The sequence below is a fragment of the Tachypleus tridentatus genome, chromosome 1 (assembly GCF_004210375.1).
Source record: "Tachypleus tridentatus isolate NWPU-2018 chromosome 1, ASM421037v1, whole genome shotgun sequence".
NCBI classification, from domain to species: domain Eukaryota; kingdom Metazoa; phylum Arthropoda; class Merostomata; order Xiphosura; family Limulidae; genus Tachypleus; species Tachypleus tridentatus.
The window spans coordinates 52,971,923-52,988,142 of NC_134825.1; the positions used below are offsets into that span (position 1 = coordinate 52,971,923).

General features: G+C 30.8%; 1 protein-coding gene across 2 annotated transcripts in view; it reads left to right on the top strand.

The window, feature by feature from the left end:
* Positions 1-16,220, top strand: part of LOC143248752 (Na(+)/H(+) exchanger protein 2-like) — a 52,997-nt gene extending 36,777 nt beyond the window's left edge. For both annotated transcript variants that reach the window (XM_076497439.1, XM_076497448.1), the window contains exons 5-12: positions 1,119-1,321; positions 3,136-3,225; positions 3,457-3,530; positions 6,276-6,491; positions 6,813-6,981; positions 10,106-10,316; positions 10,663-10,863; positions 11,653-16,220. In XM_076497439.1, coding sequence (XP_076353554.1) covers positions 1,119-1,321; positions 3,136-3,225; positions 3,457-3,530; positions 6,276-6,491; positions 6,813-6,981; positions 10,106-10,316; positions 10,663-10,863; positions 11,653-12,179 — 1,691 coding nt within the window. In that variant the 3' untranslated portion in view covers positions 12,180-16,220. The remainder of the gene's footprint in view (positions 1-1,118; positions 1,322-3,135; positions 3,226-3,456; positions 3,531-6,275; positions 6,492-6,812; positions 6,982-10,105; positions 10,317-10,662; positions 10,864-11,652) is intronic.

Here is a 16,220-nt window from a genome sequence, read left to right on the forward strand (position 1 = left end):
CACCTGTAGGGGGTGAGAGTATATCTTTGAAGGCTAGGATAGATTATATGTCTTTGAGGATGGTGTACATCATCAGAAATTGGTACTGCCTTGTTCCATTGACATAATGTATTTCTGAGCTTATTTAGAATTGATGTTTAAATTATTTGAATTAATTATCTTAGTATATTAATTTTTGTTATTAATATATTATCCTAGTACCATACTTTTAATCTCTTTAAGTTACAGCAAATGTTCTATCTGAGCGTAATGTTAAATGCTTACATTTCCTTAAGAAATTCTAGTATATTTAACAATATATTTTCAGGACTTATTTGTGGATAGATGTGTGTGCATGCATGTGTGTGTCACTATGGGACTAGAAAACAAAGCAACAGACATGAATATACATACTCCAGTGAGATTATACAAGCTAATTATAGATTTTCAGATATATATATGTAATTCATAATGGTTAAACTACTCTACAGGCTTATTTCTAACACAGAAATAGTTGTTCATAAAAATGGTTATATATACATTAAAATGTTATATATATTACTCGTAATATTTAAGTATTTCCATTTCGACCTTATTATTCCATGACAACATCTCTGATACCATTCATATAAATCTCAATAAGCAATTTATAATATTTCAATAGTTTTATATATCCTAGTCAAGTTACCTTCATCTTTACTGAAAAAAAGTGAGTAAAGAATAATTCCTTTACACACAGCAAATATGAACAAAATTTGAAAGTCATAAGATTAAATATCATGTTAAAGTGAATACTTGGTCTATATTTAAAGAAAACTTTTCATCATTCAATGAGCTATAATAACATTTGAAATAGTTCTTGTTTATAATATCTTTTACTGAAAATTTAAATAAATAAAAAAGACAAAATGGATTGATATTTTCTGTGCCTTGACAACAGTACAGTTATTACATCATAATTTTATGTTCACAAGTTATGTTAAAGTAAATCTTATATTTTAATTATTTATGTGCTTCAAAATTATTTAATTAAATATTTTTGGACCTTGTTTACTCCATGGGTATTTTAATCAAGATATATTTTTCTATGTTTTTATTGTTGATTAGCCAAAACTGTGTTTTTATTTTATTTGAAATAGGTGTGGTGATCCAGACCTGGGTATTGAACATGTTTCGTATACACAAAGTGAACTGGATGGAGCAATTCATTATGGCATATGGAGGGCTTCGTGGTGCAGTGGCCTTTGCACTAGTACTTGTTGTCTCAGAAGATGTAATTCCTTCCAAAAGGATAATGGTTACAACCATTATAGTTATGGTGTTTTTCACAGTTTTTGTTCAGGTAATCAAAGGAATACACGTTACAGTAAGCGTAAATATGGAATAATAATAATAATATTCTTATTGTTAAGTTTAATTTCGTTTACATCTTAATTCCACGTTATAATTGTGAGATAACATAGTTATGTTTGATTCCATCAAAAACGTTTTTATTCCTACTTTCCTTTAATGTCAATGGATAAAAAGAAGGAATCTTCAGTAATCACGACATTGAATTTCTTTTAGGCAGGATTAGAGTAAATTAATCTATGAGATTTTGTTTTCCTTTTTATTAACTATAGTTTTGTGCACCAATAATACCAAAACTTATTGAAATATCTACCAGTCTACCCTCAAATTGAAATTCTTTCAAATAGGATTACTGTAAATTAATCCATGAGACCTTTGGCATGGTTAAATACATCAGTGGTAGAGGTTTGATGTCCTGAGTCTAAAAGCTGTAATTAGATTTCAACTCGTTCAAGAGGTGACAGAGCTTTGTGCTAAAAGTTTGTAGTTGAAAAACCCAGAGCCATTATATAAGCTACTATGACGTGAAGAAAAATACATCATTATTATAGGAATCAGGATGTAACTAGGAGTACAGTTTAGTCGTTAAGCCTGTTATTCAATAACTTATGTAGAACTATACAGACTAGAGGCAAATAGAAAAACTTACCATTTGAGCTTATCAACTGAGTCTGGTCCCTTATGGTCAGGGGGTTAAGGTACTCGTCTCTTAATCTGAGTACCTCATATTCGAATCCCCGTCACACCAAGCATGCTCGCACTTTAAGCTGTAGAGGCGTTATAATGTTACGGTCAATCCCACTGTTCGTTTGTTAAAGAATAGCCCAAGAGTTGGCGGTGAGTGATGATTACTAGCTGCCTTCTCTCTAATCTTACACTCTTAAATTGTGGTCGGCTAGCGCGAAATTCAGAAAAAAGCAAACAATTATCAACTGAATTAAGCATGACAACTGAGTTCCCACCTTCAACCTTCAAGTTCTTCAATTATGTCATCTCATTCTTGAGCTGTAACATATATCATCATAATTATTTTATATTTTCTAGTGTTATGGTGTTTACCATGGTGCTTTTGTAATAGCTATACATTTTTAGCTATCATAATCAAGTTACCTTTCTCTTCAAGGAAAATGAGACAGTGAAGTATCACTCCTTCACACACAGCAAATATTAACAAAATCGGTTGATCTGGTTTTTATTGTACTTATCATTGCTGAAGTAAAAGCTGAGATTTACTGCAATTAAATCCAGAACATTATTTTATTTCGGTAAATCAGTTATATTCTGGTAAATATCTTTAAAATATATTTAAAGATACTCTATGTGATGTGTGTTTTCTTATAGCAAAACCACATCAAGCTATCTGCTGAGACTACTGAAGGGAATCGAACCACTGATTTTAGCGTTATAAATCCGTAGACTTGCCGCTATATTAGTGGGAACCTATATGCAATGAAAACAATTACTCTTGATGAAATGGTAACCATGAGTAACAAATTAATTCAGCGAGAATGCGTGCTGTGAAAAGGTTAGGTATACCTAAAGTCAAGTACAATATATCATAGAGCCTCTGTAATCTGATTGATATGCACGAGCCATAAAAAGAGAGGGGAGGCACAGTTTGTGAAACTTCCCTAGAGCACATAAAAAGACTGGTTATGGCTCTGATAGAAATCAGTGGATGTGAGAATTAAATATTTTTGGAATGTGTATAATTTTCAAATCACAAAGAAAAACATGTAACTTAATATTAAGTAATATTTTCAGTTTAACGTGTGCTAAGATTACTTTTTATATCTATTCTTGCAGGGTATAACAGTTGGACCACTAGTAAAGTTACTGAAAGTTGCGAGAAGTAATAAAACAAAACCTTCTATGAGTGAAAGGTTACATACAAGGGTAAGAACACAAATTGTTAAGAAATATTTGATTTTGCTCTAAAATGTACATAAAGAGAAACGCCAGCTATTTTCATTTATTACTTTGGTTTTTATAAAAATATTAGAACTTAACTGACGGTTTGGTCATGTATAAAATAGAACATTAAGAACCAAATTGTATTAAAAAAGAAAACAGTTTTTTACCTTACAATTTAAATTTTTGTGTATTTTGTCTCCATTTTCTTTCTAGTTTATTGATCATTTAATGGCAGGAATTGAAGACATTGCTGGCCACAGAATTGGGAATTACCTTCTACGTGATAAGTATGTTAACAATAAAAATGTATTAATGACTATACAAATTCAAAACCATGTGAGGTGATAAATATAAGCACATATACAATTTAGACTCGATAAATTAAAAATGAAGGATATTTTAAATACTTAATATATTAAGACTTTAATCCATGTAAATTTTTAAAACGTTAAAAACCACACTGCAATAATATGATGCAAAAAAGTAAATTTTGATCTGATATGAGCTAGCCCTGTTAATTAATTTTTTTTTTTTGAATTGCAATCTATCTCTATATTTCTGACTATTACTGAGTATTATTTATTTTGGACGAGTCTACATGTTTTTACGTTATGCACGTTACTACCTCAGATAACATGAAATTTGAATTTGAACTTAGTAGTCAGTTAAACGTTGATATGTATTGAATTTGTTATTTACCAACAAGATCGATGCGCACAATTTCCTTTTTTCACACAACTCTATTTTAATGTACGAACATAAAATCAATGCAATTTATAATAATGGTTATTACTACCAGCTATTACAAATGGTGGTTTATATACAACAATTTTACAAAATTACAGACAATACTGAGCCTTATAACCTATCTAGAAGTAAATATTTTATCTAAGATCTAGGTCCATGACGAACAAATTAATCCCTAGTTGATATTATTGCACATCGCTTGAGCTAGCTAGGCTTGATTGGCCTCACACTGCTCCAAGTTTTTTTTTTCTTAACGATGAAAATATCTAATATCTTCGTAGAAATACTGATGTCCGAAGTTAATACATTGAAGTCAAACAGTTTGTAATGTTCAAAATCTATAAATGTTCTTAATTTAATTGTGTAGTTTTCCTATGAATAGACGCTACTCACGATTATAGCTTCCTAGATCTATAGCACACTGACTGTGGCTGTCCCACAATATTCTCGTTTGTGGCGCGTTAATTTGTATACATATCGCACGAGTCTGTAGAACCTTCATCAAATTTCACTTGAGAACAATGATTTAACGCGTTTTCGTAAACACTATACCCCATATGCAAAAAGAAAACTATAGAGAAAAAAGCGTAGACCCTAAAATAAATACACAATAGTAGATCCGTTACACTAACATAGAAACATATATGAATTAATTTACAAAACTATTGTAAGGTTTCCTGTCAGCAGGTGGATTCTTTTAGATTATCTAGTAAAATAGTACAATTTCCAGTCTACATAATTATAAAGTAATTTGTTTCATTAATAATGCTTTATACAGGCTATATTCACTAATAAACCTATCTTCATAATAATGTTTCAATACAAATTATGAAACTAATAAATGCTTAACTTGCAAATACACTTACTGGATTTTTTTCATCAATTAATCAATAATAAACATACTGACTAACTTATTGTTCAGGTTACTAACTGAGTTAATAACTGACAGTGAAATGAATAACTTAAATAATTCATTGAGTCTGGTATTTGTATACAATCTAGTTTTTATAATTGACATAGAAAGCCTTCAGATTCTAAATAGGCTTTCATTTTCATGAAATTTTTAGATATTGTATTATCATGATGTTTCAAGAAGTTTTCACTAGCTAACAAACATCTAAATTAAAATATGAAAAGAGTAACTTAAAATACACTATCATTACCCTAATAATGACAATCAATTTATGTTCAACTACTGTGTATCAGAAATAGCAACAGAAAAAAAAAATTATATAACAAAGTTTGTATTACTTGAATATCTTATACGAGTAGATATTTTTTTTCTTTATGTTTTAGTTTGTTTCTATAAATGATGTCATTAGTATTATTCTACTAAATGTATCCATATGGGAAGGATAGATGTAATAATTGTGTATGTACAGATTTTCTATATTCATTTGAATAAATATAGATCTGAACTTCACCAGATAGGTGTGCAAAACAGAAAATTCATGTAATCAAGATATTAAATTATGGACTAATACTAGAATGCTTATTAATTAAGATTATAACAAATGAAATAAAGGGACTGGATAAAAATGTAATGAACGAAATGAAAAATATTTAATAAGTCAAAGAACACACACAAAAACATTGTGTATCTGTTTGCTGGACTAGAGGCTCAGCCCTCTTGCTACATTTCAGGTTTTCCCTGCTGTCTCTCTACTCTATCTTGATTTTAAATTTCAAGAAACCCTATATTTATACAATTTCATTGGTATTACCGTGTAACAAGTTATTTCCAGAATACATATTCTTGGTATAATCTAAGTAACCACCAAAAGGCATTACTAACTATACCCTTATAGAAAGTTGCATTTAGTAGTGCTTGCAAGAAGTGATTAATAGGATGTATTTATCCTTGACAAATAACAAGTAGCAAAGTTAACTTAAAGTATGATTAACTTAAAGGCTATTTTTGACCATCTTTTTATAAAACCTATACATATTAAAAACAAAGAAATAAATCTGAATATTTAAATCTATGAGAAGACAGATACCTATGTTATTTCAATATACGATATATATGTATAGATACACCTAATATAAATCTCTATTATGACAAATTTCAAATGTATGAATTATTTTAGGTAAGAATAAATTACTTACACTTAATCATATTGGTGAACTTCATAATATTGTATAGTAAAAATTACATATAATTTTGTACCTTATAAACAAGTGGTTCAAATTTACAAACTTTTAATGGGCATCGTGCAAGTTTCTTGTTATTTGTGTGTTATTTGTAGTATTCTGAAATTTTAATCATATTATATTATTGCCAGGTTTAGGCACTATAACAACAGATTCATCCGGCCTCTCCTCACACGTGATCATCATGTTAGGGAACCAAAGATCTTTGAGACATATTCCAAGCTAAACTTGGCAGATGCAATGAATCTTGTGAAACAGAACAATAGCATGGTATCAGTAATAGGCAATGGTCAGGGTATCTCTTTATCAAACTTGATTAAAACCTACACCCAGACAAACTTGGTAAGGTAGGTAGCTAACATAATAAATTGCTATTTAATATGTTATGTAAAAAAAGGAGAAAGTTTTCACAAATAAGATTAGTCTCAATTTTTTAACTAAGATATTCATTATATATATAAACCTTTTATCTCGAATAAAAGGTTTTGTTGTAAATTGTTGTTAAGTTTCAACTAATACCAAAAACGTCATTTTTTACAATGTATTTTGATTTTGTTCGTGATTTCTGTGTAAAATTCTGGCTTGCATTAATATTTCTGTAATTAAATTAACTGCAGCTATTTCATATGAATTTTTCTATTCAAAGTTAATTTTCTTTATATCCTCAGATATCCAAATGAGACTGTTTCAAGTTCAGGAACTTATACATCTCAAAATGAGTCAAGTTTTGTAAATTTGGACATTGGTGAACTTGAGTACTCTCCAAGCTGCAAGGACCTTGCTGATGCAGAACTTCACCACATTCTGAATGATTCTATGTTTAGTCCACCTCGTAGGGTAAGTCTGATTTCTCCTCTATCAGAGAGATAGTTGCTAGAATAGATTAAGTATATTCAGACCTTTCTGCAACGTAACTGTAAACATTCAATTTTTTGTGTCAAAATTACTTTACTACTGACATAGTCCTAATTAAAATCACAAGTGGAATTCCAGATTTGTAATACAACATTTCCTTTCAGAATTAAATACTTTTAGTGATTGTAATGCACATATATAAAAGGATTTCATTTTGTTAATTTAAAAGCAGTTCACTTAAACAACCAAAAGGCCTTAGACCACAGGTATTACTTGTTAATTCAAAACCAATCCATTATCTATATTTTTATATAATTAATAATACTTTTTACATTCTGCCTAAGTAGTCACTCAAAACTTCCATTTCTAATCATCTTATAAAAGACTGTTCTTCTATGTCAGTATTTCATGGCCTCTCTGAAACTTTTCTTTATAAAAGGAGCATGATTATCTTATATTAAATGAACTAGAAATAACAACATAATCTTTCCAAACATTAAACGTAATTTAACAATTTATGCTTTCTTGACAACAAACAGATATGTTCCAATAAACCAGAAAAGATTTTTGTTTATATAACGTTTATTTATAACTCACTAACCAATTACCAGTAATCATTTATTGAACATACTAAACTAATAAAATTAAATCATAATTTTAAATAATATTTTGGCAGATTAGTACTTTATAAAGAAAAATTGCCATTAAAAGTTGTTTAAAATCATGTTAAACTAAAATAGGTTTGTGAATCAACCATAATATAAAATTAAACAAATATGAAACAAATGGTATATTGAGTAGTACACCTTAACCTTAAGTAGAGGAGAAAAAATATTATACTGCTTATTTTTTTGCATTCCTTTCTGAATATTATTTTTATTGAGCTAATCTTTCTTTGGATTATTTTTTTTTATATTTTTCATCTAATTGTTGTACTTGTTTTACTGGAATGTATTTGAAGCTATGTGGTAATTGATTTAACTGTTTTGTTTATTGTTTTTCTAAGAGAAATAAAAAATATTATTCTCTTGATTCTACTTCACTCAAACATGATGAAAATGTTTTTCTGTTTATTCTTATCCTCCTAGAAAATGTTTGATCTCACTAACTGAAAATGAGTTGTCTTTTTCGTAATACCACAATTTACTTTACTGCTATCTAGTATCATATGTATATGGAAATATTAGTTGCTAGTTTTGGTTTTTCTGTACTCAATGTAAGTAGTATTATTTCTGAACATTTTCTACATATACACTAATAGTCACTAAAATAATGCAAAGTGATAATTTAGTGAATCACGAGAATAAACACTTTGATCATTATTCTGCATTATCTGTACCAGTTTTTCACCTCTTTGACCATGTTACTATACAATTATATATATTAATGGTATATTTATAAATTAAGAGTAACAAAATCTTGATTTAACCTAATAATGTTTAATTTATTTGCAAATATGATTATTTTAGTAGTGGTAAAAATCTACTTGAGTTTATTATAAAGTAGAATTGCAAATATTAAATAACTGAAATATATATATGTATGTTTAATATTTCAATTTATACAAAAAATAAATTCAACATCAGTATATATTGGTATATATTTTGCAAATGGCTAAATTATATCTTAAATTATTAATGAAAGTGAAATTTGTTTTCTTAAAGCAAGATAATATATCAGAACAAGCTGTGAATATGGAATTAGTCTGCAGTAGTATTCTGACATGTCAAATTATTTTCAACTATCCATCATAATAATATGTTCATTCCTCAACAGCCAGGAGGTTAGGGTGCTTGATTCAAAATCTGATAGACACAGGTTTGAATCCTTGTCTCACCAAACATGCTCACCTTTTCAGCCATAGGGGCATTATGATATGGTAATCAATCCTGTTATTTGTTGGTAAAAGAGCAGCATATGTGATGGTGGTAGGTAGTGATGACAGGATGCATTCCCTCTAGTCTTTCACTGTTAAATTATGGATGGCTAGTGTAAATATTCCTCATATAGCTTTGTACAAAAATTCAAAACAAAACAAACCATTCCCACACATAACAACAGTTGTAATGTAATGCAAACTTAAAAGTGACACACTGACTGTAAAATAGTTAAACATGATTTGGGATGACATTCAGAAAATATGAGACTTCTGCTCACATAGATGTATGTATTTTTACATTATTACAAATGATGTTCAGAATACTTTAAATTACTTTCTTCTTGATTGATAATAAAACTTGTCATTAGTGTGCATACTCTATCACTGCCTCTCCTGAAAAGGAAACTATCTTGAGAACAGACTTATCAGTAACTTCTTAGACTACTTCTTCACATTAAGGATTAAGTGACTAATTTTATATATACCATATTCACCAAGCAGTCACACTAGATTAGCTGGGGAACATCTTTGTTTAGTAATAGAGAAACATTCCTCAAAACCAACAGTTAATCAATATATATTTGTTATTTAAGATAAACATAAACATGTTGAAAAAACATCCATGGTTTTATTGCAAATACCATCTTCACAACTTGTTGTGTTATAATTTTGGTTTGAGAGAAAAATAAAGTTAATATCATTAACAGTTTGGGAGTTATCATCTAGCTACTTGCAAAATATAATTCAGTAATATTTTCCCAAATCTATCCATCATACAAATGCTGATTTTATTTTCTAAATTCATAGTTTTCTAGCATCTGTGGTACTAGTATGTAAAGAGGAACTTGCTATTTATAAAAATGATTAAAAGTGCATTGAACAACAACTACTGCATTTCATGATAATGTGAAGAATTATCATAAAACAGTATTGGTCATCACCAGCAAACAATTACTCTAATGCTACCACTTTTCCTAGTTTCTTAAAGTTGGTGCATTATAAGTTTGAAGAATATTATAAGAGATAAAATAATGTGCATTCTTAGTAATAATTTATGGTTCTATAAAACTTTCAATTAGTAGTGTTTTAAGTTAAAATTCTGAAAGTTATGTGTGTGTGTGTGTATATATATATATGTTACATGTTTTTAATAGTGGTTATGTTTTGGGTTTGGAGAAAAATTCTTGAATTTTTAAATAGCAAATAAATAGAATAATGTTATTGTAGGTTCGTCGATATAGTCGTGATATGATTGATGAAACTGCTCCACATCCTCCTTTCCACCACAATACCCGCATGCAAATCCGTCGTGTACTTCATGACAAAAATAAGAAGAAACGGAAAGGAAACCATCATAAACACGTTATGAATGGTCACTTTTATAATGGAAAAGAACTTACATCTCATAAAGAGAATAGCCAAGGAAAACTTAATACAGGTAACAGTTTATACTTTTGATAATTGAAAATTCTTTAACATAGCAGTTAACATTTTATAGTGACTTACTGAAACTGATATTTGAAACTTGTGTCAATTTAGTTTCATAATGTAATGTATAAAACAAAAATTAAAATACACAAAGCTTTTGACAGAAAATATTTTTATTTTTTTGTTTTCATATCATAGTATTTTGTTTTTGTATCAAACTATCTAAAATTTACTAAACAAATTTTAAGTATTACTTACCAAACTTGTTCAAAACACCTTGTTACTTCACACAGCTTTAGATTTTACAAAATATTAAGTTTGATATTTGCATAGCTTACATTCTCCTTTTTTTCCAGATTTGAAGCCCCATAAGGCTGGAATGTTAAGGTTCAATCTTCCAGCCAGTATATCCGAGATCTCAGAGGTGGAGGCCAACTCTCCTAAAGATCATAATTACTCATATTCTAATAATATGTTTATTCAAGATGATGAAGAAGGAATTACTTTTACTGCACCAACACCTTTACCTGAAAGCTATGAAGCTGTTTCAAATTCTGGTAAGCTAATATGAAAATTGTTGCTGTTATTTTGTATGAAGTCTAGCTATAAAAAAAAACTTTCCTCACAGAAGTTTTTTGATTTACAAAATTAGCAAAAGACAACATAATTTCATTGAAAATAATTGATATGTGTAATTAATGTGTCTATAATAATTTTTGTTTTTTTTATACAATATATATTGTATATTTCAAAATGCATGTCCAGCTTGAAATATTTAATGAAAATGTGCTGATTATTTCAGAAAGCTTCTCTTTTTGACATTTTCTGTGTCAAATATTTATTTGCTGATATAAAAATATTACGATACAAAATCTGAAACTATAAACCTTTTTTAGTCCACTGTTGTTATACATTAATTTAGCAATATTAGATTAGATTAACTTGGAAGATATTAAAAAACAAATTTGAATTTCTGCTGCATATGCTCATTAGTCTAATATGAATGTACACAGGTTCAATGTATTAATAAACTGTGAATTTTATAATTTATGATAAAGTCCTTACAAGTAAATTTTTTAAATGTTTGTTTTTCCATTGTAAGCCCATTTCATGCATTTTAATGGCTTGCAGAACAATTAAATACATCATATATAATCTTAAAATGCTTTCGAAATAAGTTATATGGTATAAACATTTTTTAATATTTTCAAAAGCATATTTTAATTAATGCTATACAGTGAATGTAAAATTTTAAAACTGTAAATTTTCTTACTATCTATGTTGCTTTAAATTCACAATGATCGTTTCTTTACAACATAAGCTGCTCAATTTTGTTCCCTTTTTAGATTTCAACAAAATATCTCATCCAACAAGAGAACTCCAACCTCTTACATTAACTGAAACAACTTTGCCTTGGAAACGGGAAGAAAACTGCAGTGATGGAAGATGTGTACAAAAACAACAGGAATTTCCTCCATGGGTTGAAAATAAAGAATATCATGCCTATAGTTCACTGACGAAAACGTTTTTGGGTAAAATAAATCCTAATTCTGATATTAAACCACCTAATGTTTTTGATGTATTTGGCATAGAAATGCAAATAAAAGATGGAGAAGTTAACATGGGGAGTGGAAATATACAAACTATAGATAGCTTCATCAGTCAAACAGAAAATGTAGATACTGCAAGTGCCAAAAATAGACACCTCCTTGACAAGACTCAACCTGAGAATCTCAAGGAGGAACAGTTTGAGAAGAAAACACAAAATACTGGGGTGAATGATGAACAAGAAAGCACATTACATGTAGAAGAACCACATGATTTTGTGATTGATATGAGTGATCAAAAAGGCTTAATAAGTAAAAAAGTGTAAAAAACAATCCTCAACTCTCAACTTTAAGAAGTTTGCCTCCCCCAGTGGCACAGTGGTATGCCTGCAGGCCTACAACACTAAAAACCAGGTTTCAATACCTGTGGTGGGTAGAGCACGGACAGCCCTTTGTGTAGCTTTGTGCTTAGTTACAAACAAGAACTTTTTTTAAAAAAAAACCTTTGGGTTTTGTATTTAGCCAAGGACTTACAAGAAGAGTTGTTTTTTTTCTCATACATTACAATTAGCTCAGCACGTAAGGAATCTGAATGACTGTGTTTGATGTAATTAATATTTTTAGAATAGTCCTAAGTGGTTATGGATCTTAACTTGTACATTGTATGTAGGAAAATTACTTTGGCTGTAAAATATACCATAGTTTAAAAAAATATTAAAATTATAGTTAGATTTTAATATCCCTGATAATCAAATACCTTTTTGCTGGTATTTTTGGTGTTTAAAACAGTTCCCAAATCTTTTTAGTTTTAATAACGTTATAAATCATACTTTTTTTTATCAAAATGGTACTACTTTCACCCAAAGTTCTCTCAATCCTGATCTACCCTCTAAGCATTGCTAAAAATATTTTGTTACAGCACACTGGTCTTTACCCCATCAGTTTAACAGTATTACAGAATACACTTCTTCAATTGCATTGTGCCATCTATATTGGTGTAGCTAGCTCCCTCTACTATTCTAGAACAATCCTCACTTTCTTGAGTGACATGTGTTTTAACTTAGTCTCCATGTGACCACAAAATTTTAATTATACTTGAATCACAAATTTAATCAGATTTAATTTTCATTTTTGATTTCCATTGTTTTTGCTTATTTCTTTTTTAAGTATTTCTGTTTTCTGAATTCTAATTCGTTCATCTTAATTCAAGATTTAACATGGTGGATGATGAAATTCTTGTGACAGTCAAGAATGGTTTTGACATAAGTCCCCAGGTCTCATGGTCAACAATGTCTGTCAGGAAATTACAGGCTTTAGTTCACAGGGAGATTGTCTTCATTTCCTATCTTAGTCAAACCCAGCCTGACCAATGGAACTTTTCCTGTAATACCATGATATTGTGTCACAGAGTGATCCCTTCTACCATGGGTGTTTGGGAAGGTGTGTTCTCCGCTGGGAACACCATATATAGATATATACAATACATAACAAAAAGTATGTGGACACCCGACCATCACACCCATATGTGCTTGTTGAACATCTCATTCCAAAACCATGGACATTAATATGGAGTTGGTCCCCCTTTGCTGTTATAATGGCCTTCACTCTTCTGAGGAGGCTCTTCACTAGATTTTGGAACATGGTTGCAGGGATTTGCTCCTATTCAGCCACAAGAGAGCATTAGTGAGGTCGGATGAGAAGGCCTGGCTCAGAGTCAGCATTCCAATGCATTCCAAAGGTGTTCGATGGGGTTGAGGTCAGGGCTTTTTGGAGACCATACAAGTTTTTCCGCACCAAATTTTGCAAACCATGTCTTTGTGAACATCACTTTGTGCATAGGGGTATTGTTATGCTGAAACAAAACAGGGCCTTCCCCAAACTGCTGCCACAAAGTTGGAAGAACATAATTCTATAGAATGTCATTGTATGCTGTAGGATTAAGATTTCCCTTCACTGGAACTAAAGAGCCTTGCCCAAACCATGAAAAACAGCCCTAGACTATTATTCCTTCTCTACAAAACTTTACAGTTGGCATCTACCAAACCCAGATTCATCTGTCAGACAGCCAGAAAGTGATGCATGATTCATCATTCCAGAGAATGCTTTTTCACTGTTCCAGAATCCAAAGGTGATGTACTTTACACCACTCCAGCCAATGCTTGGAATTGTGCATGGTGATCTCAGGCTTGTGTGCAGCTGCTCAGCTACAGAGACTCATTTCATGAAGCTCCTGACAAACAGTTCTTGTGCTGACATTGCTTCCAGAAGCAGTTTGGAACTCAGTAGTGAGCATTGCAACTGTGAACAGAGGATTTGTACGCTATACACACCTCAGCACTCGGTGATCACATTCTGTGAGTTTGTGTGGCAAACCACTTTGTGGTTGAGCTGTTGTTGCTCCTAAACATTTCCACTTCACAGGAACAGTACTTACAGTTGACCGGAGCAGCTCTAGCAGGGCAGAAATTTGATGAACTGACTTGATGGAAAGGTACCACGTTGATAGTGACTGAGCTCTTCAGTATGACTCATTCTGCTGCTAATGTTTGTCTATGGAGATTGCATGGCTGTATGCTTGATTTTATGCATCTGTTAGCAATGGCTGTGGCTGAAATAGCCAAACCCACTAATTAGAAGGGGTGTCCACATACGTTTGGCTTTGTAGTGTATATGTCACTCACTAGAATACCAAAATTCATCCACTTTGATCTCTGATTCCATACCCTTCAACTCTATGAGTAGAAGCATTTATTTAAGGTTGGAGGGGTACTCACCTATAAGCTTACCTTCTTATCAGACTCCTCTTCAAAGTGTTTACCCTTACCTCGATCAATCCTTGTTGTGTCTTGCTTGTTGCTCTGTATTGGCCTGCTCAGACATGGTTCTCTGATCTGACCCTTACTGGACAATATCCCCTTCCCTTACCTCTGTCCCAGTCTCTCCTCAGACAACCACAGTTGGATGTAGTTCATTCCAACATCATCAAACACCATCTTTATGTGCGGCTTTTGTTCAGTCTCTTGTTTCAGTTTGGGGACTGGCTTCTTGTGTAGCATCTTTCCTTTCTGGTTCTATTCAACCTTTCTCCTTGTCTGTATACCAGAGATGGTCTACCTTCAGACCTTGGTCCATTCGTTGTTGCTTCCACCACCCCCTCTCCTTTGGTACCTCAGTCTTTTTAATTCTTCACCTATTTGTTTGATCAAGGTTGGTCCATGTCAACTTTTATTCTAGTTATAGGGCTGCATTGTTGAACATGTTGCAATTTTCTCGTTTACATAAAGCATTTCTTCCCATGTTTATTCTCTCCATTTTCCTACTCTATCCTTCACATCTCTTTGTTTTCCCTTATTGAGTCTCAGTCTTGTCCTTCATGCTGTACCCCACTGATTCTAGCACACTCCTTCTTTCAGTGAAGTCTCTTTCTGCTTGATTTGAGATTGATACACCTTCACCAGCTGCTTCACCTTGGCAATGTAAAATTCTAGCTTTGAGTGAGGGGAGGTAGAACCATTTTAGAAGTTAACATTTTCTTACTCTGAAAATATATTTCTAATACACAGTTACCTCCTCTCATCCTTTCTCTTCACTAACATGCCAGCATTTATGGTTTGTACCTGTCAGTTCTCAAAAGTGAATATTGTTTCAGAATAATAGAAGGAGCTAGCTGCACCATTATAGATGGTGTAATACAACTGGTGAAGAGTAATAATCACATAACCAGCACATGTTCTGAAATTGCACAGAACTGATGGAGTATAAAGACTGGTGAGCTTTGGCAAATTTTATTTAGTGAAACTTAGAGGGCAGACTAGTATCAGAAATAAATTTCAGAGTAAAACATTGTTAACTTTTATCTAAAATTTCTCCATCTATACAAGCTTTTCTTTCATTTTCAAAATATATTTTAACCTACATATATTACATAAAATATGTAATTAATTGCATAGCTTGGGTCCTGAAAAAAAAAGGAATTCTTAAAAACTATTGTATTTTAGTATACATGTTACAAACTCTATTTGTATTTTCCTAAATTACGATCCAAATTTTAAACAGGTGATAATATTTAATGCTACATCTTATTCATAAAATGAAAGATAATAAATTAAAGTATATTCTAGACATTATCAATAATTTGTCAAATTTGCATTTGCATGTACATAATTTTAACTTTATAAACTGAATTATGAGTGTGTATATACATATCAGTACAGTGTAAACAAATTGTGTCTCTGTTTTGTATTTTTACAAAACATGTTATTTTAAATGATTTGACTATAGATGAAAGTTTTTCAGCCTAATTTAAGTGTAGCTTTTTAAACACTTATAATGTACATCTCTTAATAAAGAGATTGTAATTTACTTTA